Raw genomic sequence first — 26,328 nt, forward strand, 5'->3', positions numbered from 1 at the left:
GGGCTGGGGAAATGCATTCGCCCTTACAACTGTGGAAGAGCAACACAAGTAGGGCCTCCCCCCCCAGCTGTCAGGGAGCGTATCTGTGACATCTCTGTCACGGCTGTCGCGTGTAAAATGCGCAAGGTGGCTGGAACACAGAGGTTCGCCACAGGATAAAAGAGTTATACCCAACCTCGAGGAGGAGAGAAGGAGAATATTTAGTACCTGCAAAATGGGCAGCAGCTATTTAAGTGGGAACCAGAGGATTAATTTGAGGCTATCTGACCTAAAATGTCTGAGAATGTCCCCGTACTTAATAGATCCCCAGAATAGAAGCCCTCATAAGGCCTTTTGGTGGGCTTCTATTTCAGTACTATGCCAATGATATGGATGTGATCATCTGCAAATCGATTGGGGAGTCTCCCTCTGCCTGCAATAGGCTCCCACAAACTAGCCTTCTAAAACTCATTTTCCAGTTACCAGTTTGATAACCACCACTTAAAAAAATAAACCCTCAGGGGAAGTCGGCAGGATTCTTCCAAAATTTTTAATCATACCAACAAAAGAGACAACGTGCAAAAAGACCCAATTCCCACATAAATATGAACTTGTTTTCGCTTGTTGGTTATTTTCTCTGTAACCCGGTTCAGTTCGTTCCATTGGACTGAAATCAAGTAACCAGAAAACGACAGCTGCAAAGGGGCCCGTTTCAGCTCCGCCCCTGGGGGAAGGGGGAGGACTTTCACTGATGCGCCACGCAGAGTGTAACTCAGCACGTCCGCACCAGACTGTTGCCCTCTCAGATGACAAAACCACATAACTCACGACGCTCCTTCAGCCAAATTTGCCAGTAACGTTGATGAACTAGGTGGACGCTGGTTTGTGAAACCGAACTGCTACGCACAGCATGAAGAGATTCCAAATTCAGAGAGTAACTACCAGTGACCTGAGATTATACAACTAGATAGAAATCAAACCAAGAAAACCGAATGTCAGAACTGTCAGGTCACAAATAAATCACTATTATATACCTGGTTAAAAGCAAAATGACACGATTCCGGTCCCTAATAAAACACTTCACCAAAAATGTGTAAAAAAATACACTAAAAAATCTTAAAAGAAACATTCTCTCATTTCCAGATGATTGATTTACTTCTATACAGTATTAAGAGATTTCTCACCCATGGAACATGTCTTACAATAGTCCCATATTTCTGAAACACATGAATTCTTTCTCAAGGAAAAGAATCAAATACATTCGTGTACAGCAATCCTGTTCTGAGAAAATGTTCTTTTTGGGGGTGGGGGCAGAGGGTGGGGGTTAGAGATACAAAAAATAGTGCTTTGTGTTTTTTTTTTTAAGATCAGCTAAAGGGAGACTTTCACCATTTGTAAAATTACACTTTTTAACTTCTATTTCAGTTCCTTCTTTATTTGTCCATAACCTTTCAACATTGTGCATCCACATCTATTATAGACAAAAACAGAAATAACTTAAAAAAAAAATTCCTAACAGAAGATGTTCTCATTATGAAATTAGATTAATTACCTTAACACATACAGGATTAGAATTTTCACTTGTGACTGCCATTTTTCTCTCACACAAGATTTATTCCTTAAAAAAATAACATTAAAGCAAATATGAAATAAGGACAAAAAATGTTTGAGTCGCAATTTTTCCCTTTTAATATTTTTTTTTCCTTATTTAAGGGTAATCTTACAATGAGCAAAAGATCCAGCTGAAATTTCGTTAGTGGCAAGCTTTTTTTTTTGACACTGCGGAAACAGTCTCGGGCATCCGGGCTGGGTGGCACGCCTGTGGGTTTAACAGTCCCGTCGCGGTACAGGGTTGCGGGAGTGTGGGGAGGGGTCAGGGGCGGAGTCGGGGCGGAGACACGCCCGCCCGCTCTGCCTCCCCCTCCCTCGGTAGGCCGCTGTCAGACGCTCGTGATGGAAGCTAAGCAGTTGGGCGATTTCTGCAGTTTCTCTGGCTGGGTGGTGGGGGGCTCCGGGATGGCGCGGAAGCTGAAGGGGGGGCCGCTGCTGGTGGTGCCTATGTGCCCGGGGCTTAGGGCAGGGTTCTGCCGTCTATTGCTCTCCACTATGCTGGAGGTGTTGGAGGCCAGACTTTCACGCGTGCTGCAGGAGGAGTGGGGGGGAATAGAGGGAGAGAGAGAGAGAGAGGAAAGAGAGGGAGAGAGAGAGGGAGAGAGTGAGAGAGAGATGGAGAGAGAGAGAGAGAGAGAGAGAGAGAGAGAGAGAGAGAGAGAGAGAGAAAGAGAGAGAGAGGGAGAGGGTGAGGAAGGGTGAGCGTAAGGGGGGGAGAGAGAGGCAGATAGAGGGAGAGATAGGGAGGGAGAGAAAGGGTAAGGGAGAGAGATAGAGAGAGAGGGTGAGAGAGGGAGAGAGAGAGAGAGAGAGAGAAATAAGGAAAAAGAGTGAAAGAAACATGATAAAGAGGAGAGTAAGATGGAGAGAGGGGTTGTGAGAAAGAGAAGGGAAAAGAAAAGAGAGGGGGAAAGAAAACAGTATTTTATAACAGGCTTCCTGTGTTTGTGTATAATGTCTCAAAAGCGAAACGCCTTGGTCAGATCGTTCACATATGGCTTCTGTAATGATTTCCAGACATCTGTGGTACTTATTTATGCTTTCCCACATGCAAAACTAATGTCTATCCTCTGTCCCCTTAACCACAAGCTGCCTTAAATGAGGAAAAAAATGGGAAAAGTGGGAGTGGGACAGCAAGAGAAAGAGTCTTAAAAAACATGCAGAACAACAGCATTTACAAAAGAAGTTAAACATTAGTGCAGTAATGTTTCAAACTGAAGAGTCTCCCACAATAAGCTCCCCGATTATCAAATATAAAAAATGTTCATCACTGGCTCATCATATATGACGGTAACCTAGGGGCCGTCATGACTTCTTCTGGCCAAATTTGGGTTAAGCATTCTCAGACCTTTCTCTTTCAATTCAGTCAAGGCATCAGAAACATCACTGTAAGAAAGGTCATACTGATGGGCAAGACTGAGGAAACAAAATTAGATCACTTCATATGTTACAGATCACCTTCAAAAGAGAAGCTAAGAGAAACAGAGATGTTTTCAGTGGGATTTGCAAATGAGCTCCAACCCCTCTTTCTGTTTTTTTTGGTTTCTTCCAGACAAGACACTGCTGTGGTGGAAGCACTCAATAACCTCCAATCAGAGGGGGGATATGGCCCAGCATGGGGAAAATGGAGCAGGAGACTCTGACATAAGCAGTTCATCTGTAAGTAAAGCATTTCAATACAGACACAAGCAATCAATTAAAATGATATCATATTTGAATATTCAAATTATCAACAATCACTTTAATCCCTAGTTCCTTTTAATTCATGTCCATATGCATATACGTGGTTCCATGAATACTCCCAGAGCCCTGTGAATTTAATAATATAGTTTTCTTCTTCCCCCATTCATACTTGTCTTGCTCCCAAAGAAGGAAACGTTTTAATTTTCATATATTCATAGTCAATTTCACCCTGCAGCTAGTAGTTACATGTACAGTTCCCCTTTTATAAACACACTTAAAGCTGAAGTCCACACATTCAAAACAGAGGTGAATAAAAAAAACTGTTGCTTGGTAAACCCGTCCGGACTTGAGTAACCTTTGTTTCACCTTGAATGCTACTGTAACTTTTTTTGTGGGAAGGAGAGTTTCCAGAGTAGATTGTTTGGCTTGCTCCTTGATTTACAAAGAATGCGGACACCAAATACACACAGCTGAAAGGGGAAAAAGCAGGATTATCGGTATCAGAGAAATATACACTGTCATGTCTGTTAGGCAGTCTGAAAACTGAGAATGGGCGTTCCACACTCGCCTGTATTCGTGACTCAGTTTCATTAATTGCACTGCAGTGCTTTAAAATCACTCAGTATTAAAGGACAAGCCCAATACTGGCGCAGTTGTAGACTCTGCAATGACATCATCGCTAATGTGATGAGTCACCCAAGAAATAGTGAATGACTGAGTGAGTGTGTGTGTGTGTGTGTGTGTGTGTGGCTAAAATTAGAGGCCTGCCTCAACTGCCTTGCAAGCTATTCCAATCAAATAATCCGTACGCACGATCCGGGAACTCTCATTGAGTTAATGGACCTGACAGAGCGTTCATCTAATCAGCATCTTCCAGACAGTGTGCCTGCTCTGTTTCAGGATGGCCATGAAACAAGCCAAAAAATGAAATCTTCATTTGAACACCACCACTCACTGTTCGGTGCCCTAATCTGGCACCACTGACCCGATCGCTGACCACTGACCCACCAGTGGCCACTCCACCGCTGCCATGGTAACGGACAGAATGTTCTCCCATTCTTTTTGAGCGACAGCTAAAAATGAAGACCGAGGCAATATTGCCAATCTACTGATTTTATTGCACAATGTAGACTCCTGTAAAGCCCTAGGAGTGCGTATCCACAGAATTTGCTGGGTTTTATTTTTTTTTCTTTAGCAAACACTCAACGAACGAATGTGCGAATTGACATGTTTGTCACATGGAATTCGCTGCAAAGAAGAAAACATGGAAGAAAAACGAGCTTCTCTGTGGCTGTCCTCCTCCCCTTCCCCTAGCAACTATCTATTTAAAAAAGTGATTTTTGGACTTCTTGTGACTTTTTTGCTCTGAAGAGACAGTAATTCTTGATCAGGAGAAAGAGTGGAGCTGGCCAGCATTTACAGCCAATAACGCTACCAACGGTGAATCCCCAGGATCCTTTACTTCATAGTCCCAGCCCTCAGACTGACATGCAGACAGGAGAGCCTCTTCAGTTCAGTTCTCCTTTTTTCAGCTCTGCCTCACGGTGCATTCTGCCAGGTGACACGTTTGTGCTCCATATATGCAGACAAAAACTGATAAGGGCCTTGTTTTGTGTTCGTAGCAAGTAAAGGATTAAACATGAGAATGTTCAATTGCACTGTATATTATCACTCAGGATAAAGTGGTGTTAGTATGAGAAAATATGGAAACATTATAATATTAACTTCAAAGCAATTATCTTAGCTTCCCTCATATTGTGTGGATTCTTGCACAGAAATGAAGAGCAATAAGTATCAATTATATTTACATGAAGTGGTGTCAGTGCTGTAAGTGAACACGATACCAGATTTTCACATGTGAAATCCCATAATCCATTGCTTCATTTTGGAGGTCTCCAAGGATGGAGGTGGGGATGTTGTGGCCAGCGCACATCCACCTCGGCCACTCAGCATACCTAACATGTGCCAGAGTAATCCGTTTAATGTCCCTCGATCAATCCCCTTTCCAGAACTTTCTTGGATCTCAAAGCAAACTTCCTCAGTCACAGGCAGAAGACCTTCACGGCGATCTTGACTGTCTCTTGGCAGAGCTTGAAACACGTACCGCTCCTAATGCGGAATCATCCTGCGAAGAGCGGGCCGCTTGCAAACACTTGCGGGCACCGTTTCACTGAGCTAAAAGAAGCCATTGGGGCAATCTACTGGAGATGCTTCCTGACAGAAGTATGGGGCTTGCAGAGACAGGAACAATGTTGACCTCATATTAACCCTATAAGAACGAGGGACGCAAGTTGCGTTCTCATTCCTCTGAGGAATACCCATCAATCCTGCTGAGAGGCAACTCATTTCTCACCGTTACACTGTAAACCCAAATGAATGAACGACTTTTGCACGTATAAAAGTAAGTATGTAGGTAAGTTCCAGTAAACTGGCATAAGGAGGAGCCAGCTCAGTTTTCAACACGTACTGAAGAATGTTTAGAACTGTAACTGCTTAAAGTCACTGCAAATAAGGCTGTCTAATAAAGACAGCATTATGTAATTCTGTACACGTGATTTAAAAGCTTTGCCTTTACCAAAAAAGAAGGAAAACAGAAGGAAACGGGTCTTTTGAAAATACTTACTCGTTACAACTTACTCTCACAGCCTTGTGCAGTATACCTGACGCATGTATGAACTACACAAAACTGAAATGGGGGGGTTACATACAAACTTGAGAAGTTTTTATCCATGTATTTAGGAATACATGGAGAAAATGGGTTTATGGGACACAAACTCACACAAACTTGGAATTCACATACAAACGAAGGGATCTCCGTTGCTCAGTTAGTTTTAATGCCCAATACTTTTCAGCACAACCGCTGGTATCTGGGATTTTAAATCTCTTATTGGTCAAAGAAAGAACAGTAATTATCCTTCTGTCCTACAAAGGAGGCTTGATTTATACCCCAGTCCCAGAATTCTATGGTGCCAGAGCAGTTATTCTATGGTACTTCCAGGGGTATTTTTGGGCTCTGATACCCAGGAATGGACTGAAGTCTGAGCTGACGGGTGTCCACGGGGACCGGCCAAGAGGGACGGAGGAGGATGGAGAAGCAGGACAGTACTGAGGATAGTCAGGGCACAGCGTCCTTTTAGCAAAGCTCATCTGACCCCTATCCCCCTGCATCTGGCCCAATGATGCACCCAAACATTGTGCGTGTGTGTGTGTGTAAAAGCATGTTTTTTTTGTGTGTGTGACTGCAAGCATGTGTATGTGTGTGCGTGTGTGTGCAAGCATGTTTGTGGGTGTCTGAGAACAATTTTGTCACTGTGTATGTACACATCTACAGGTCTGTATTCTTATGCACATTTGTGCACATACCAGACACAGCTGACTAGCACACCAAAAAGCTGAGAAAGACTGCGCATTGTGAGTGAGCATGCTGGTGCCTGTCTGCAGGTGTGCCAGTCTTGATGGGCTGAGGTAGATGTTCAGAGTTGGACTTGAGGGTGAGGTGGTCTGTGTTGTGGTTGGGAGTTCAGTTTTTCCGTCAATACTGTCTGACAGCAAGACAAAACATGCCCTCAACAACGGCTTTAGTCACCTTTAAATTTTGCCAACTGTGAAGTGCTGCTTCTGCGAATAAGAAGCATTTTAGATTAGCTTCTGGCGGCATGCTCTCGCCGCTGCACCCATCTGGTGAGAAAGATGCTTGACATTTTCTGAGGCACCGCAGGGCATTGTGGGTAATGCTTTGGGCATGAAAACAGGACAGACAGGACAGAAACGTGGAGAGATGACAGAGCAGGGAGCATCACTTCCAACACAAAGACACACCTACCAAGGGGACACAAACACAGGAGGTAAATGGTCTATGTAAAAACAATACTTTTTAATAGGTAGCATTTAAAACAAAACAAACCAAAAAAAAGGACAATTCACAGCCACGAAATACAAGGAAATACACATTAGCCAATTACATTTAAACTGCCTTGTTTGCTTTTCATTTAACATTTCAGCACACATCTCTTTAAATTGCCCCCAAACCACTTATTTGCTTTTTTTTTCAGCAGCAGAGATGGGGTATAACCACGTTTTGGACAGTTCTCTCCCGTATCGGTCTGAGGGCTGACTGACACATGCTGGTGTAGAGGAGGAGATTCACGCTGCTAGTGTAAGCAGTAAGCGTCAGCTCTCCCTTTCCCTGTCTTTACATCACAGGCGAGCGAGAAAGGCCAGGGGAATTTTAGTGGTCAAACTCATGCGCTGTCTTTCACATTAAAGCTATCTTGACGGTCCCCTGTAGGACCTCTCACTGGACACCCATCTTTAATTTGGGTCACGTCCCACGGCGTGTTAGATACGACAGACCAGCTATGAGGTGTTTTGAGGAGGGGGGTAGGTTCGTTTACAGGTGCTGTATTGCATAGTATGTGCATAGCTGGCATGGTGCATTAATTAGAATATGCACAAAATATCACTGCGTCTGAATGTCACATTATGGTGTGATCAGCAAACCCTGTTCTGCTTTGGTTTGTAAACTTTCACAGCTACTTTTAACAATTTTTGGGTTGCACATGTCTGTTGAGCTCCTTATTATTTTGGAGCTGTGTGGTTGGAAATTACAAACAATTGTTTTGTTTGTAAAACACTTACAAACAAATTGTGCAAATTTCTCTTCAAATCGGCAACATACACACACACACAACAAAGGGACAAATGAAAAGAAAAAACATTCATAACTAAGTCACTGTGAATAAACTTAGTATATGCATGTTTGTATTTGATGTGAATCAACAAACTAGGCAATGGAATAAAACTTAAAATAAAAAAATACAAATGTTTGAATAATGACAATCTTAGGTTTACATGGATGGTAGTGGTTATCTCGGGGTTGTCCCTTGGGATGGAAAATCTGTTATAAAAATGACCATTTCCTTCTGTGTTCATAAAAAGAACAAAAAAACATGCTACAACCAAATTGCTTTCAATAGTGTCACAACTGCTTCTGACCCACCAGTGAGCAGCGTAGCACAGGACTGTCACAGGTTACGAAACCATTGGATGCGCTGGAGCCTTTACAAAACCCTAGTAGAGGAGCAGCAGTCCTCAAAACCTGAGAAACGTGTTTTTTGTATGTATAAAAAGGAAACAGAAACATTACCACAGTAACTTTACCCCATCTAATAATCCTTGACAGCATACCCTACCCTCTCTTCTCAGGCATCTTTGGTGTAAGAGTATGACAGTATACCTTACTGTGGAATTAAACCCACTGTCCACTGTGCGATCATACCATAGTGGACTAAGCCTTACCGTGGAGACTTAAACCCACTGTCCACTGTGCGATCATACCATAGTGGACTAAGCCTTACCGTGGAGAGTTAAACCCACTGTCCACTGTGCGATCATACCATAGTGGACTAAGCCTTACCGTGGAGAGTTAAATCCACTGTCCACCGTGACGCTGCTGCTGTCCATGCTGTCGAGGCGGGCCGAGTGGGCGGACTTTTGGCTGCTGTTGTTCTCGCCCTCCTTGGGGCTGAGGAGGGTGAGGTTGCTCTCGAACTTGCGCTGCAGGTCCCTCTCCTTCTCTCTCTCTAGCAGCCACTGCATGGTCCCGCCGCCCTCTCGGCCCTTGCCCTCCTCTGCCCTGGCCTTCCGCACGGCCTCCTCCGAGTCGTCATCGTCCGACACGTTGTAGTAGTCAAAGGCGGCCTCCGCCGCCCCCGAGGCCGGCTCGGAGCCCGGCGGCGCCGAGGCACCAGGGGGCGCCGCGGGCACCGGCTCCGGCCCGTCGGCGACCTCCGCCGACTTCGGGTGCGGGGATTTCCGCAACGTGCCCGACTTGGGGTGGCCGCCTTCCACGTAGCCGACGGCGAGCGCGTTGAGGGGGGGTTTGAACAAGGTGTCCTTGCTGAAGATCTCTTTCCGCTTGTCCGTGCCGCCGGGGTCGGCGTTGTGTTGGTGTATCAAACGTCCGTTGGGCAAGGGCTCCGGCGTCTGGCTCGCCCCCAGCGGGCCGACGCCGTTCTGTCCCTTCACCACGTCCTCTTTGTATTCCATGGGGTGGGGGGAGGTGAGATGAGGGGTCTGCCGGTCCGAAGGAGACCCCTTCCTGACACCATCCGACGAGGTAAGGGTGTCGTGATCGGGTTTTCCTAGGGGTGAGGGGGCGGTGAGAATCGTTTCGTTGGACGTATTGCACTGAAAGTAGTCATCAGCCGTGAGCTTGGGCGAACAAGGCTTCAGGTCGCTGTAGGCCGGCAAGCTGTCCCTGCTCTTGTTCTTTTCCAGCGGGCTGCAGATGCGGGAGTCCTCCGAGGCACCCTTCCCGATGTCGGGCACGCAGACCTCAGAGTTGAACTTAGCAGCGGAGAACATGATGCGCGAGTAGTGGGGCGCCTGGGCCGCCCTCAGCGTACCGTCATCGGTGTAGTAGCGGCTCCGGTCGTCGGGGCTGTGGTCGAAGTCCTCGGAGGCGGCCCCGGAGGCGATCCCCAGCGGGCCCTTGGAGTTGTCCATGGAGCGGGACCGCTCTTTGGCCTTGTCGGACCGCTCGTTGCGCGACTTCCGGTCCTGCGTGTGGCTGTGGCTGCGGTGAACCTTCGAGTGGGAGGTCCCCCTCGAGGGCTCCGGGAAGGGCATCTCCGTCCTCCGTTTGGCCAGCTCCCCCGACACATCCCACTCGGGCGTGACAGGGAAGTGCGACTCCACGATGTTGGGGTTGCTGTGGACCAGGTAGCTGCCCCGGCTGCGCTCCACCGAGAACATGCCGTCCCTGGGCGAGCGCGCGAACGAGGCGGCGTGGAAGCTGTAGTCCCGCTCGCCGCCACCTGTCAGGTCCAGGTTAGAGCCCTCGGACGGGTCGCCGCGGGATGCCCGCGTCTTGCTGTGCGAGCGGGGCTTGGCGTGGGCCTTGCGGTGGCCCCGGCTCCTCCGGCTGCGGGCGCTGTGCTGCGCCGACGAGCCCGCCTTGCTCCTCTGGGCCTTCTCCTCCTCCAGCCTCTTCATCACCGCTGTGTGCCGCATCACGTTCTCCACCGTCAGGTCCGGGTTGATCCGGCGGATGATCTCCATCTCCACCTCCCGGGGGATGGCGGCCGGCGCGTCCTCGTCCCGCAGCGGCCACTCCTCCGGCGGGAACTGGGCAGAGAAGTTGGCCAGCTGCTTCGTCTTGTCCTTCTTGAAGCTCAGCCGGAAGAGCTTCAGGCCAAACTTCTTGGCCTGCTTCTCGCCGGTGGCCCCTTCCTTGCGTTTGGTCAGCGTGTCCGTCTTGTAGGAGAAGTTGGCGGTGCTCTTGCTCTTCTCCGTGGGGGCGGCGGCCTGGTGGAGTGAGGACGAGGGGGGCGGGGGCGGGTAGGGGTCCTTAAGGTCTTTCGGGGACTTCCTCTGGAGGGTGGAGGCGTGGACGCTGGGCAGGTCGTCCCGGTACGAGTTGTAGGAGTCGCAGTGGTTCTTGTGGTGGGGCCTGTCCCGAACGCAGCCCGAGGCCGAGGGGGTGATGGTGCCGGACTGGGGGGAGGTGCACTGCTGCTGCGGCCGGTCCGGTATCCGCTCGTCCAGGTGGTACCACTTGCTGTTGGTCCTGATGAGGGAGGGCGTTATGAAGTACGTCTGCGGTGTGACGATGAAGTACCCTTCCGGCGTGGGGTAGATCTTCCTCTCCCGCACCAGCATGTTCAGCGTGTGCCGGAGAATCTCCGGGCTGGGCGTCGGCACACCTGAGGGGAACAGAAACAAAAGGAAAAAAACAAGAGTCAACAAGGTGATCTCACCCGTACCACTAAACCGATAACGTTCCACCAGAGACGGATTCTGAGAATCTCAGCTCTGGTCCGTTGAAGGCTGTAATCCAGCACATTTTGCAGCTCTCAAAAACTAGGGGAAGAAATCTAAATGGTTCAGCTTAAAGACTGCAATTGGTTAAGCAGTGAAGTGGCTGGCATGAAAGAAAGTCTAATTGCTTTCGTGTATTACACTGCATTACATTATTGTTATTTAGCAGATGCTATCCAGAGCAACTTACATAGGTTACGATTTTTTTTTTGCGTTATCCAGCTAGATAACATGCTAGACCTCCACCATGAAAAGCATAGAGCAGCACTGCACTAGCTCTTCAACCTCTATGATGTTACTAATAAAAATACGTCTGAAGAAAAAAAAAATGCCGTGGAACTCACGACTGTTTACAACAAAGGATGACTCAAGCATTTACCTAATTCACTGTCTGTTCTATTTACGGCACACGTCCAGACTCGGTGACATAACAAATAAAGACCCGGCTTAGTTAAGCCTGTAGATGATGCGGTGGGGGAAGGGGACGGACGGGGGGGGAGCAGCACCCCGGTCAGGTGACACAGGCTCCTCGAATTCTCCTACAGCAACAGGCGACAGACTGCATCAGCAACGTCTCCTCCAATCGTCTCTCTCCGAGTATTACCTCATGTTACATCATCACATCCGCCTGCCCACTCCGACGTTTCGCCTCCCTCAAAACTACGCCGGGTACCGCAGAAACCCCGTGGTCACAGCCGCTCCACAAACAATTTTCGGACAGGCGCCGTTTGGTCAGCTATACGGACCAAATTTACCGTGAACATAAGTAAAAATTTCAAGCGAAGCCTCGCGTGAAGGTTCGAGAGCAGTCCTGCGCATCTGATGTCTTTTGTCTGCAGGAGAAATGAGCGGGGTTTGCGCTGATTGTTCTCTGCGCTTCACGAATGAATTATTTTTATTGACGGCAAAAGCTGAGCATTTCAGATGGGAAAACGAGGGAGTGGAGGGATCACCTCACATCAGTGTAAGACGACAAAACAGCAGTTGATCCACTTCGAATACAGATCATGTCTGGAAAACTGTAGGCTGCACGTTTGCTACCTAACCATTTTGTCTGCTATCCAAATATACTGAGGTGTAGCCCATGGTTTTGCAAAAAAAAAAAAAAAAAAAAAAAATATATATATATATATATATATATATATATATATATATATATATATATATATATATACACTCTCTGTTATTTATAATTTTTTTGTTATTATTTTTAATGCAAGGTTTTGAAACTACTAGATCTCTGTGTCCCAAAGCCGTCTTACAACAATTCACCTTATTCCATGTCCTTGTGTGTGAGTGCAGACTACCTGTAGACTGGAACAGGTAAAAGCAATAATCTTTGAAAAGTAACAACAGGTTGCAAGATGTCCTTCAGTCAGAATGGCCACACAATTCCTCACAGCCAGCATAAGCAACTGTGAACTCTAGAGAAGACCGAAGAAGGACAACCAGTGCACTTTTCTGATAGGAATGTGGGGGCATCTTAAAGACATACTTTAAAATAAAGGTAATGTTCTCTGAACAGTATCGGAACATTCCAGAAAGAAAGACCTTGATCTCCTTGATTCCACGCTGAGAGGGAAGATTCATCGGAGGAAGATCTGTATAACTTCAACAAAACAGACTTTGAGCTGCTGGTAATAAGAAACTAATCAACAACGGTTGCAAATATAGACAAAGGGCCACTTCAAGGAAAATCAATAAATAATTAACTTGTACAGTAAATGGACTGTGGAAAATACATATCATTGATTTCTTTGAGCAAACAAAGGGCTTACAAAAATGTTTCTGTCATTCGGAAATTCTGACTGCTATTCCTTGATGCCACTGCAACAGAAACCTAGACCAGGGGTGGGGTACCTTCCACCTGAAATTCCACAATCCTGCAAGTGAAATACTGATAATTATATATCTAAGTCTAATAATAAGTCTATTAATTGATCCAGTTTGGGCTTTGATTGGAACAAAAGCCAGAACTACCCCAGGATGAGGGTTATGTAACTCTGAACTAATAGAGCATAATGCCTAAAGCCTCAAACTTATAAAACATTCCTTATATGGAGCAGGCTGAATTGTGACCCCATTCAACTCAGACATAACGTAGATGACTTCAGCGACATTTTAAACAGTGGTTACATTCCTGTGGAAACTGGTGACCTTGAAGAGAGGAAAATACGTTTTTGATATGCATTCAATAAATTTTATCTAAGCAAGGTTACACACACATGGATTGCTCTTGGCAGTGAATACCAGTCGCCAATGACTTTTGGTAGAGGGCATATAATACAAGCCAACGAGCTAGCATACTTGTTAGCAGAACTGGCACAATTACACCCCTGGACTCCATACAAAATAACACTTAGCCAGAAACTTTGACGCACTTTGCTTGTTGCAGAATGAAAAAGTGAGAATACACTTGACACACAAGGGCGTGGGAACCATGCTAAGAGAACACTGTGGCCAATGCAAATGAAGGAGATATTCAGCACGACAGCTGTGGTCAAAAAAAAAAAAAAAGCCTTCTGCTTCCCCCCTATCCAGGAGGCCTGGTCATATTATTCACAGAAACATGGAGAAACACAGAACACACGGAGATTCACAGAAACATGGAGATTAACAGAACACACAGAGATTCACAGAAACTTGAATCTAACCGTAGTCTCCACTGTCCAGGCCTATACACCTTTACACAGTGCAAGAGATCAGTCAGGCCGATCTGATAAAGCGGGCTCCTCAACAGCAGAGGTGACTCAGAAAAGCGATTGGCGTAAAGCACTGATTCTCAATCCTGCTCCTGGGGCCCCCCTGCTCTGCACCTTTTCCATCTTTCCCTGCTCTACCTACCTGACTGAACTCATCAGTGGCACTTTTGACTAGCTGAGCACACCTGATTTAATCACTAATTTCAATCAGGTGTGTTTGGACTAAGGATAGATAGAAGATATGCAGGACAGGGGGGCTCCAGGAGTAGGACTGAGAAACACTGGCCATAAAGGGACACATGACTAAGGGTCTGACCCAGCGATCGTTTTTAAAAGAGAGCAGCCTCACGTGCCCTTTGAGGTGCGATGGCGAGGATGGATTTACCCCTCTGCCTGTCACAGGGCGGGACGTCTGGTTCAGTGCTCCCGCTCCACACAGCCATATTGCATCAGCCATCTTAGTCTGTGGAGAGCCGGGAGCGCGCGCGTGTGTGTGCCTGTGCGTGTGCGCGTGCATGTGTGTGTGAGTGTGTGTACACACGCCGCAGTGTAAGCCTCCCTCCGCTTCTCTACAGAAGCCGCTAGCGGCGACCAACGCGCCGCAGACACACCCAGACACGACACCCCGGGATAACACCGCTGCAACGTTACAGCAGCGTGGCGAGAACGTTATCCACCAGCTGGAGGAAGGTGGAAGGTGTCCCCTCCCACCATGATTTGTTGACACGGTCTGATCTCGTTCAGATGTTCCGGGACATTTGGGATGGCGGGTGCAGGGGGGGGGGGGGTGCTGGGGTCAGCGTGTCCGTAATCACCGCAGGACGTTTTTTTTCTCCTCTCATTATCCCGTGCACACACATGAACACACGTGTGCTGGGATAATACACCAGATAAGCCTTAACTAGCCAGGGTTAAGTGTTGCCTGCCATTACATCATACTGAGTTAGTTGCCATACCAACATGACGCAACCATGAGACTTCTTTTTTTTTTCCCCTCTCTCCCTCTCTCCCTCTCTTTCTCTCTGGGAAGCGCAGACTCTATTCTGCACTGTGATCACACAGTGTGGCACGAAATCACAAGCTCGAGGAGTCACCAGGACTGGACTTTGGGCTCGTGCCTTATATGTGCCATCCCCAGACCCCCGCCGTCTGTCGTGTCCCCCTCACATCCACGCTGCCCAAACGCATTCTCAAGCGGAGCCGGTCACTGTAATGAGATATCGACAGAGCCCTCCGCCTTCACCCTGCTCCCAAAAGCCGACACGCTACCTCGCCCCCCTCGAGGTGACCTACCGCCAGCCTTTCAGAGGTAATGGGATTCAGATTTGTGCCCGAGTTTTATGGAGGAGAAATCCATCGTCGGCTGGTTACCCCTTTGATCAATATTTCATTGCCGAGTCGTCCTCCCTGCCCTTCAGCCCCCCCCCCCCAACACCATGCCCACCCCCCCACATCTCATCGTCCCTTTCCTCACAAGCCGCTACAACCAACCCTGTCTGTGCCTTTGAGCAGTCATGTGACCCAAATAATTCGATTGACATCAATAACTGGGGCCCGATCGCTGCTGACTTATTACTTAAATGGGTCTGAAAGTAAGAGAGCGTATAACAGGATCGGCGCTCGTTTGGGCTGTCTTAATCCACGCCGTGACACGCCGGGGATTCCCGACCCACCGAACAGGCGCCAGGTGGATGCACCAATCCTCTGTGCTGCCCTGGCATTGGTGCTACCGAGGGGAATGCGAAACCCCCGTCTCCAAAAATACTGCCTGTAGCCCATTACCAAAAGAGAAGAATGAGCTTTGTCTTGCTATTTCACCACACTGCAAAAAAGAATAGGTGTTATATCGTCTCGGTGAATGATCTTTAAAGAAGACTTTAAAGTCAATAGTAAAAGGCTCTGAAAGAATCTTTTAAAAAATGGCTCCTATTTTCTGCAGTGCATGATGTTTCTTCTCAAAATAAGAAATGTTTTCGCATTGAGAAAGATCTCAGCATGAAAAATGTTGGAGAAAAATGCTTGTGAAAAATGTGAGCTGAATAAATGTTTTCATACAAAAATGTTTTCACAGAAAATAAAGAAGTTCATTCTGTTTTTGAGAAATAGTCTCAGTTCTGCTTTTTCCAGTGTGTGATATGAAACTGAATTGATACAATGTGGAGAATACACACTTTTCTCTCTGGCACACATTCATATATCAAACTACTTTATTATTAAAGTATTGGAGTCTGGCGGTTCAGAGGACCTGAAAGAATTTATAAAGATTAAAATCTGTTAATAACACAAATCTGTGATAGGCAGCCAAATGTCATTTCATTTCTGCATTGTTGTAAATTTGCCTAGGAAATAAATCATGTAACATTAATGCGAATACACTGCCAGACAGACAACTACAAACACAGTCACAGGATTTTTCTCCCTGTACTGTGAAGAGGGAGAGCCTCCTACTTTTTTTCTGCTTTTAACAAACTCGCAGAGACCTGTGCTAAAAAAAAGAAGCGAATTCAGTGTGGTCAGTTAAATTAGCTTCACACAGAGCAGCACATGCTTTCAATAACGCAGCCAGCAACGGGGAGGTCAGGCCAAAGGAACGAGACTCCGAACAGCTCAGCGGCCTTAAGGAAAAGCACTTCTGCAGGGCCCGGGAGGAACTATGCCCGTTCAACTTCCACAGTGCCTCACCTATAGGGTCCATACCATATTTCTAATGGAAAATTCAGGGGGACCTACTCTGGAGTGTTTTTAAACACATCCCCAACTTGCACAAGAAAACTCTTGTAACTCTTATTGTTTCTATAATTTTTAAACTAAAAAAAGCTGTTGACCGTAAGAATCTTGACAGGAAACTCTGGATAAAAGATAAGCAAATATAAAATAATTGTACACACTGACTGAGCCCAACAGATGCTCTTATCCAGAGCAACCTACATAATGTACAGGTCATCCATTTATACAGTTGGATATTTATTCAGGCAATTCAGGTTAAATACCTTTCTTAAGGGTGCAACAGCAGTGCCTTACCTGTGAACTAAACCAGCAATCTTTGGGTTACAAGCCCTGCCAAAACTACAACCCTGTGACAAAACTGAAACTTATTCAGAGTCAATCCTTGTGAGAAAATCTACTGTTTCAGCACTATGATCACCCTTTGACAGAGTCTTGTGCACCACTGGTGCAGCTCCTGTGTCAGTTTCGTGCAGACAGTCCATGTCTCTTACCTACCCCTCTGTTCTAATTCAATTTCCCTTTTGAACTTTGCCTTACCTATGGCTTCACGCTGGCTCTGTTTGCCAGCGGTTCAGACTATGAAAGCTGATCACAGTCAGGCCTGGACTAAATCACAGCTCTGACCACCCCGCTAGCAGGAAATGACAAAGCCAGAAGTGAAAACTTGCTGTGTAAAATTGGGAGCCCCTATAGCTGACAATCGAGCATTGACTGCCCTGTAGACAACGATGTTTCTATGAACTGTACTTGTAGACACACAGTTACTCTCCATGCTACATAGTTACCGTTCCTGTAGAAAAATGTTCAACACTTACTGTCCCTTTAGATGACCATGTTACATTGTTACTGTTCATGTAGACCACAGTATTCAATAGTTACTGTCCCTATAGATTACAATGTTCCAAAGATACTGTCCCTGTAGATTTCAGTGTTCCAAAGATACTGTCCCTGTAGATTTCAGTGTTCCAAAGATACTGTCCCTCTAGATTACAGTGTTCCAAAGATACTGTCCCTGTAGATTTCAGTGTTCCAAAGATGCTGTCCCTGTAGATTACAGTGTTCCAAAGATACTGTCCCTCTAGATTACAGTGTTCCAAAGATACTGTCCCTGTAGATTTCAGTGTTCCAAAGATGCTGTCCCTGTAGATTACAGTGTTCCAAAGATACTGTCCCTCTAGATTACAGTGTTCCAAAGATACTGTGCCTGTAGCCAAGAGTGTTCCAAAGACACTGTCCCTGTAGATGGCAGTGTTCCATAGTTGCTGTCTCTGTAGATGACAGTGTTTCATACATACTGTCCCTGTAGATTACAGTGTTCCAAAGACACTGTCCCTGTAGATGGCAGTGTTCTATAGTCACTGTCTCTGTAGATGGCAGGGCTGCACAATAACTGTAGGGTCTCTCTTAGAGACACTGCTGGAATTAAGGGCTGTCAATTGCCGTTCTGCCTTTTCGGTGAGCTGTGATTTATTCAGTAACATATGACAGAAAAACAGATGTTTAGTGATGAGTAGACCCCTGTCACTATCCTCAGGTCCCTGTGAAGCCTGCTCTCTGTTAGGGGGCAGAGAGAGGGGAAGCTTTGGGAGAGACCTGGAGACACAGGGCCATCACGTTGAGACACAAGCATCGGGCAAAGCCAGGGGGGCTAACAAACCTGATCCTGAAACCCTGTCTCTTTGCCTACATCATGCTTTAAAGTATCTGGTGCTGAGATGCCACATACTTGCTACACCATTGCAAGATTCCATACATGCATATGCAATTGGTATGAACAGAGACTATGATTTCTCTCCAGGGCCTCTTTAAAAAAAGCTTTTGTCATCCTAACATATCTTTGGTGTGAGAGAAATCCCCCTACACGCCATGACTGCGCTTACTAACAGTAAAAATCACCAGCACCCTATGACACTGAGTAAGTGAACAACACGTACGGCATGCTGTCTGGACAGTCCCGAAGGCTGCTGGTGTGACAGGGTCTGCTGCTACAGCACCGCGAGGTTTCACCCCTCTCATTCAAACACAGCCACGAGCACCGCAACACAACGCAGCAATTCTCAAAGCCGTTTACCCCGTTTGCCATTCACAGCCCCGTCGATTTACTGTCCACAACCGCAGCAAATGTGCCGCGCGAGAGGGAGCTGCCGAGAGACCGGGGGTTCATACACAAGCAGAAAAAAAAAAAAAAAAAACACCTCGGTGTAAAAGATGTGCAGACTCCTCTCTCTCTCATCAGGCTCACCGAGAGTTAATTTCAACACAGACAGCGGGTGGAAGCAGCAGGGTGAGAGCAGCAGGGATGGAGTCGGAAGGCTAAGCAATGACATCATCGTGCAGCTGCTGTACTATCTGCCTCCGCGTTGATTTAAAAACCGTGCCGGGCACAAAGGGATATTAGGCACGGTGTGAGCCTCAATCGCAACTGTTTAAAATAGTGGTTTATTCCTGGATTGGACCTGATACAGAGGCCCGGAAGGTACTGCATAACACTGCATAAATTACCAGATGGTTTTTCGATTGTGGCCATGATGGCAATAAAATGAAAATTATGTTAAGAAAAATAAGTCTGTTCATACACCATGAATTCAAGCACCCGCAGGACCCTGCTACTCCAAAGGCAAGAAAAATTCCACTCAGGTGGGTAACACCCTGTGGTCAGATTACTTATGTCTGAAAGACAATATATTACCGTGCATGGTATAGCAGTGCAAGAGTGTGTGTGTGTGTGTGTGTGTGTACGTACATAAACAGATTGTATATTTAGATAGATTTTTGTGTGTCTGTCTGTCTGTCTGTGTGTGCACGTGTGTGTGCGTGTGTGTGTGTAGATAGACACAGAGCAGATAGATAGATAAATAGATATTTTTGTGTGTGTGTGTGTGTGTGTGTGCACGTGTGTGTGCGTGTGTGTGTGTGTAGAAAGACACATAGCAGATAGATAGATAGATAAATAGATATTTTTGTGTGTGTATGTGTGTGTGTGTGTGTGCGCGTATGTGTGTGTGTAGATAGACACATAGCAGATAGATAGATAAATAGATATTTTTGTGTGTGTGTGTGTGTGTGTGCGTATGTGTGTGTGTGTGTGTGTGTGTGTGTGTGTGTGTGTGTGTGTGTGTGTGTGTGTGTGTGTGTGTGTGTGTGTGTGCGTATGCGTATGTGTGTGTGTGTAAGTGCATGTCCATGTCTGTAAAGGTGTGTGCGCATGGACGTGTGCTGTACGGTACCTGGAAAGCAGGTGGCTAGGTGCTCCATCAGGGCCTCCTGGGTGACGGGCTTGCGGGCGGAGTTCATGGCTGAGATGGCCAGGCAGAGGATCTCCCCCAGCGGGATGAACTGCGACTGGCTGATCGGAGACATGCTGATGGGTGACACATCACCTGCAGGGAGGGGGGGGACAAGAGCACGCAGGGGTCAGAGGTCACCTACTGGAAGGCAAGGACACAGAACCACAGTCAATCACGTCAATGAGGACAGGAGCACGCAGAAGTCAAACACAGCACGGTGCAGGGAAGGGGGCTCGTTCGGGACCGGCCGCGTCAGGGGTCATCTGAGAGCAGCACACCTCTGCACTGCAGGGGTGAACTTCCCACTGAGGTGTCATTCTCAGTGCACTCACAGGCATGTCCTGACACCCAGACAGCAGTTCTCTAGGACAGCACCACATGCTGGGACACACTCAACAACTGTTCTCAATCCAGGCTGTGTAAGTACTCCCAAACACATGCACCCCTCATCCGATACTCCTAAATAAGTTTTCCGCTCCACATCAGTTTGTTTTCTGTTTAATATTACTTTTTTCCGTATTCCTTTATGAATCATAATACAATTCACGCTTGGCTTTTGTTAAACCAACCCATATGCAATATGAAAAATAACTGAGACACAGCCCCTTTTCACTAGGTTTATGTACATAAAAAGTTACAACAAGAAGTAACAGAATAAAAGTTAATAGAAGTAACACATTGAAGCACAGAATAAGAATACTATTAGGAGTGCCAGAGAATGTAGGTTTTCATATATCTCCTGTGTATTTAATGTATTCCAGTAATCTTCTTACAAAATATATTTTGTCATCTAAAACCTTTCAGAATGAGTGAATATGCACTGTATCGAATTATATGCAAAACAAATACATCACATGGGTCTGGACTCCACATTATTCTCTTGTTCCTACACTTTCACCTCTTGAAGAACAGTTTTACCCTAAAAACACCATCTGATTTGCGTTATGGAAGACCACACCAGGGACAATAAAGCAAAGGGAGGAGAATCATCCTGGCACGAAGAATTATGTTTATTGGATAAGTGCATAAAAATCCCTGAGATGTGAACCAGAAATCATCGAAAAGCCCAGAGGATATGCCATGAAATACAAACTAAGCTGGAGCTGCCAACAATTTATCATTGTAATCTGTGCTTTTACCCATGACCACCCTGGGCAATTAAAGAAAGGGGTTTTCTGCATTTGGTGAGTAGTAGTCAAACAGTAAAATAAAGGGAATGCAAAGAATGATTCGCCAACAAGAATGCTCATTTATTTATTTTGTTATGCCCAATAACATGCTAAACCCTTCAATGCAAAACAGCTCTTGGTGACAGGCCAGTCCATGGTAATATGTACATACCTATCATAAGGTCTTGGTGATTAACAGAAGTATTAAAAGTTTCACTTGCTGAGTAAGCAACTTTAGTTCTGTTTGAGCCCCACTAAGAACCAACCCCACGTTTCCTACACCACAAGTACAATGCACAGTATGCCTCATATGAAGTTCTCTCTTCAGCTTAGACAAGCTCAGTTTTTTAACTTCTGTATGTAATACTGTTAAAAGTCAAAACATATTACCCATTCTGGGAATTATTCAGAGTCCCTGCAGAGGCAAATGTTAGTCATGAACTCCATACCCTTTGCTGTCATCTGCATCTCCGTCATGTCAGGCACACAGAATATGCCATTTAGCAGCCAGTAACAAGATCCTTTAACAACCAACAGACATCCTGGCTTGGTAACGAGTAAATACCAGGAATGTGCAGCCAGGGACACCCAGGAAGTGAGATTCACAGGAGGGTGTGGTGAAACGACAGCGCCTAGCACAGGCACAGCGACCGCAGCACATTACGGCCCACAGTCCACTGCCAGTACTGACAAAGGAGCCTTTAAACAAAGCTGTCAGAAGTGCCCAGAGTTGTGGCGGGGGGACAGGAAGCGGGCAATGCCAGTCGGACAGCTGGGAAGACAGGCTGTCTGGGTGTCTCACTAAAGCAGCTCAAGGTCAGTCGCATAATACAGAGCAGAGGCTACTGAAAGAGAGAGAGAGAGAGAGAGAGAGAGAGATGGAAGGAGGGAGAGAGTGGGAGGAAGGGAGGGGGGTAGAGAGAGAGAAGTTAAGGAAAGTAGAGAGGGATAGGGTAAAGGATAAAGAGAGAGGGAAGGTAAGGAAAGAGAAAGGAAGGGAGAGAAAGTGGGTACTGGAGAAGAGATGAGGACAGTGGGTAAGGAGGGAGACAGAGTACTTGAGAGAGGGTATTGGAGGAAGGGAGGAGGAAAGGGAGACTTAGGAGAGGAGAGAGAGGGAAACGGGGCTATTCCAGAGGCAAAGAGTACCCTACTGCCTGCATGGCCACGACCTCGCAACGGAAAACTAGGCTGTTTGTCTGTTACGCTGGACGGGTGGGGGACGTTCTGAGGAGGAGAGGGACCTTGTGAAAATGTCACCGAGGACAAGGACAGACTGAAGGTGAGCTAGGAGACAGAACATGCTGACACTCTGGTATGAGGCAAGCCTTTCAAGTAAGGTCAGATTACTGCGCAAGGTCTGACCCCGAACAATGCCCCTATTGTGCTGACCGAATTTGCCTGCACAGACAAAAAATACTTTGTTATAATATGAGCAGTAGTATCGATTCACATGCATAAACTACAAATGTAAGCATCCTCGGAGGACCACTTCAGCAGGACAATCTAGCAACACTGAACATACTTTGAACAGTTTTGTGGCACTGAATCCACCCTGCCATTCAGAGGGTATATCTGCACAGCAAATCTCCGTCTAACATGATGGAGATGCAGAGGACAGCAGTTCACGTCCAACATTCGCCTCTGCAGGGACTCTGAATAATGGTCGGCAGCGTAGCATAGTGGTTAAGGAGCCAGACTTGTAACCAAAACGATGTCGGTTCAATTCCCACTGGGGCATTGATATAGTATGTATAGAATGTACAACAAGGACATTCTATACATATAGAACAGCCAGTAACACTAAATGGATATCAATCTGAAAAAAAGACATTATGAAATTATTAGAAATTACGCATATAAGAAATCATAATCATACATTCAAGCTCAGACCCCCAGACACATCAGATAAAAACAATATTAAAACACTTCACAGATGTTGAATGGAATGATTATTTTAAATCAGGATCAATACACTGAGCCCTGAATACACTTCAACAGTCTCAAAAAATATATATAAAAATCAGTTGATATGCCTTACATGAAGAACAGATATCCAAGAAGAGTTGCTGTAGAACTTTGGCACTGGGAGACCGCTCATGCCCTGTTTCTGGTGCCAGCGGTCAATATTTCCCACAGCTTAAGTTGAGGTGACCAGTACAGAGCGAAAGCATCGCTTCCATTGGCTCTGCTGGGATTTTGTTCCAGCCCATAATTGGACTACAGTCTTTAACCCACTGGCTAATCACAAACTACAATCCCACACTAATTGGCCTTATGGCTGGAGCATGCACCCTGACAGTGAAAAGTCATTGGTTCAATCTTCAGTTGCAGTTTAAAAAGGGTGACTTGTAGCCTCTTTGCCTGACATCATCATTATTAGACGTGGAAAGTGGGTAATGGTCTTTTGATGGATTGCGCTTCTGGTCCAGGTGGGGCTCTTATCTGTCAAGCTGCTTGTCACCACAGAAATCGGCATTAGCTGTCCATGAGCCTGACAGGCTTGAACACAGCCTTCATTGAGGAAGGGGACTTTGACTGGGGTAGTACTAACAGTTCCTGTAAAGCATATTTCAGTCTGAAAATATTAACCCAATATCCCTGAGATTTCAGAAATATTCTCTGCTTAGAAATGGGTAACTGGGACCCTACAGCTGTGCTGTTATACGTATATGTAACTATTTCTAAATATCTAATATGAAACATGTAAACAAACAAACTTAAAAAAAAGTTACTGAAAATGAACTTTGGCTAATGGATCAAACTAGTTTGGCACCAGGCACCAGATGAAAGAATAACTAATAACGAATAAATGCTTTGCATGTTCAACCAAAACCTTTCCTGGGCTTGACATGTTCACAGACAGGACAACTGATAACTGGGCAGGTGATTTTGCCTCCCATGGGTATGATGACCACCAACAGAACTGTTCTGTGTCAGTTTTCAAGATCTGACCCCTAACTCCAACTCCTCTAGAGTTCCTGTTCAAGGTATGCTGGAAGAGAGTCCACAGCGTAAACCAATCCTTACTTTTTACAACCCAGCAGAAAAAACACGGCAAACACAATGGCATTCAAGGCCCTCAAACTGGGTTAGACTTACAGCAAACACATCTTTGACATAGAGCTAGACAGGAAATGTTAACTTTTTTCCTGTCCATGTAATCATACTGTCAAGCCTTACAAAGGATTTGTTCTGGATGATTCCAGATTTTTCCCACAAGGTTGGGACTTCAAACAAAACATATTAAATGTCTAAACTGAAAAAAATCATGTTCCAAAACTGCATACTGCACCTGTACACAGACTTAGTAACACAGAGTGACAAGCAGGAACCATTACACCCTGGACCCACCTGACACAGTAAACCACAGCATAGGCAGGAAAACAAGGTCTGCTAAAGAACTTCACCAAATCCTGCCAAGTCCCATAACACAAAAGCATCTCCCCCAATGGATCACAGGTCCTACAACTGCTTGGCTGTTCAAAGGAAGAACTGAGTCTGAGATTCAAACCCATGACCCACAGGGCAAAAGTTCACTGCCTTGGCTGGCACTCCACGGGCAGGACTGACGGAGCTGTCTGGCTGCAGTCGCAGTGCCTGAGACAGGGCCAACGAAGGCATCCTGTTCCCTGAACGAGAACACCACTGCAGCCAGCCAGGCCACTGCCCGTATCACTTCTGACATGCTATAGGTAGAATCACGGACAAGAGGAAAATGTAATGTCAAATTTTCTCTTTTTATGTTTTTTTTTTTTTTGTAGTCTATTTTTGCTGTGAGCAGGGCTTAAGCTGCAAAAAACTTGCAACAAAAACACTCACACACTTTCACCCACACACACACATCCTGCTTAAAAAAAAAGAAAGTGATTTAGCATACATTACCTGAGTTCAACCGTAGTGTTTTTAGATGAGTTCCATGACAGTTTTAGAACAGTCCACAAAATCTGAATTTATTTTCTAAAACCATTCTGAGGGAGCTTTGCAAAAATAAATAAAGACACTGGAAAGACTTGCGTGTTTTGTTCCGAGAAACATCTGAGTTAAGCCAACTTCCTGTCAGAGCCAGCGTGCAGCCCTCAGCAAATCAGCCTACAGGCCACGCCCCCGGACACCTGAGAACCTGGGCTACTGAGAGGTAAACACCAACCTGTAATGAAAGATCAGAGCTTCGGTACACCTGGGCTCGACACAAAGCCCTGACTGTAGCTTCAAAGGGACCAGCCGGGCGGGTAAGGCCACCTCTGCAGGAGGTATTGAGTGTCCGGACTCAGCAAAGCTACACAGGGGTGTAACCAGGTTACCATTATGGGGAGGAGCAGGTAGCAGGAACGGTATTGCCTCATCATCACTTTATTTCCCCTTACTCCTGCTATTTGCCCGGCAGACACTCTTATCCACGTTTTTTACATGGTAAACGTTTACACTACTGGATACTTACTATGGCAATTAAGGTTAAGTACTTTCCTCAAAGGTACAAAACCGGTTTCCTCTCAGAGGAGCTGAACCTGTGACTTTTATATGAAAAACTCAGTAAACAGCATGTCACACGGAACGTGTTTTCTCAGGATATACAAGCATACTCAGATTCAGCCAAGGAAAAGGAACTGCTGCTCAAAACAACCTCACCTCCCCTTTCCTGACCAAGCGGTCTACGCGCAAATGTCCGTTCAACATGCACAGTAAATTAACACTCAAAACAGTCAAGAAAACCTGAGGGAAATTGTATATGGGTTATACGCACTTATATATGCATCGAAAATTGACCACTCACTGAAGTATTACTTGGTTCATCCTGCATACAGCATATAAAACAGACATCAGTAAGACTGTTATCTTTCATCACCACTTGTTTCAAAATCACATTTAAAATTCTCATGAGAACTGAAGCTGTGTTAGAGAGTTCAAAATCTTTAAGTATTCATCAGCTTCTGGACCGTTCTTTGGGAGGTAAAGCACCTGCAGACCAAATTTAGAGACTTTACTAAAGTGTCCACAGTGTGAATCATGGTTTACGACCTCTGCATTCTCTACCATACTCATACCAAAAATACCAGCATTCTCTCTACCACCTGTAGCTATGCAGGGTGGTTGTACCCCGGCTCGGGCCCCGTACCTGGTGTCCCCTCTTCATGTAAATATGCACTAGTCAAGCCAGGCATTGGGAAGAAGAAGGACACCAGCACATCACAAGGCACAGACAATGGCCGATAAGTCGACGCCTTTATAAGGCTTACTGATTTTGGAGAGAGCAGCTTCTTGGCAGAGTACTCTTGATCAGGCTCGTTGAATTCTGCTTCCAGGGGATAAGAGGGGGAGAGAGAGAGAGAGAGAGGAGTGAAGGGGAAG

General features: G+C 46.0%; 1 protein-coding gene across 3 annotated transcripts in view; it reads right to left on the bottom strand.

The window, feature by feature from the left end:
• Positions 1–1,727: 1,727 nt before the first annotated feature.
• stox2a (storkhead box 2a) overlaps positions 1,728–26,328 on the bottom strand; it is an 81,502-nt gene continuing 56,901 nt past the window's right edge. For all 3 annotated transcript variants that reach the window (XM_036517006.1, XM_036517007.1, XM_036517008.1), the window contains exons 2-4: positions 19,751–19,903; positions 8,690–10,979; positions 1,728–2,121 (exon numbers count right to left, since the gene is read on the bottom strand). In XM_036517006.1, the coding sequence (XP_036372899.1) occupies positions 1,920–2,121; positions 8,690–10,979; positions 19,751–19,903 (2,645 nt within the window). In that variant the 3' untranslated portion in view covers positions 1,728–1,919. The remainder of the gene's footprint in view (positions 2,122–8,689; positions 10,980–19,750; positions 19,904–26,328) is intronic.

This window comes from Megalops cyprinoides, chromosome 22 (genome assembly GCF_013368585.1).
Source record: "Megalops cyprinoides isolate fMegCyp1 chromosome 22, fMegCyp1.pri, whole genome shotgun sequence".
Taxonomy (NCBI): Eukaryota; Metazoa; Chordata; class Actinopteri; order Elopiformes; family Megalopidae; genus Megalops; species Megalops cyprinoides.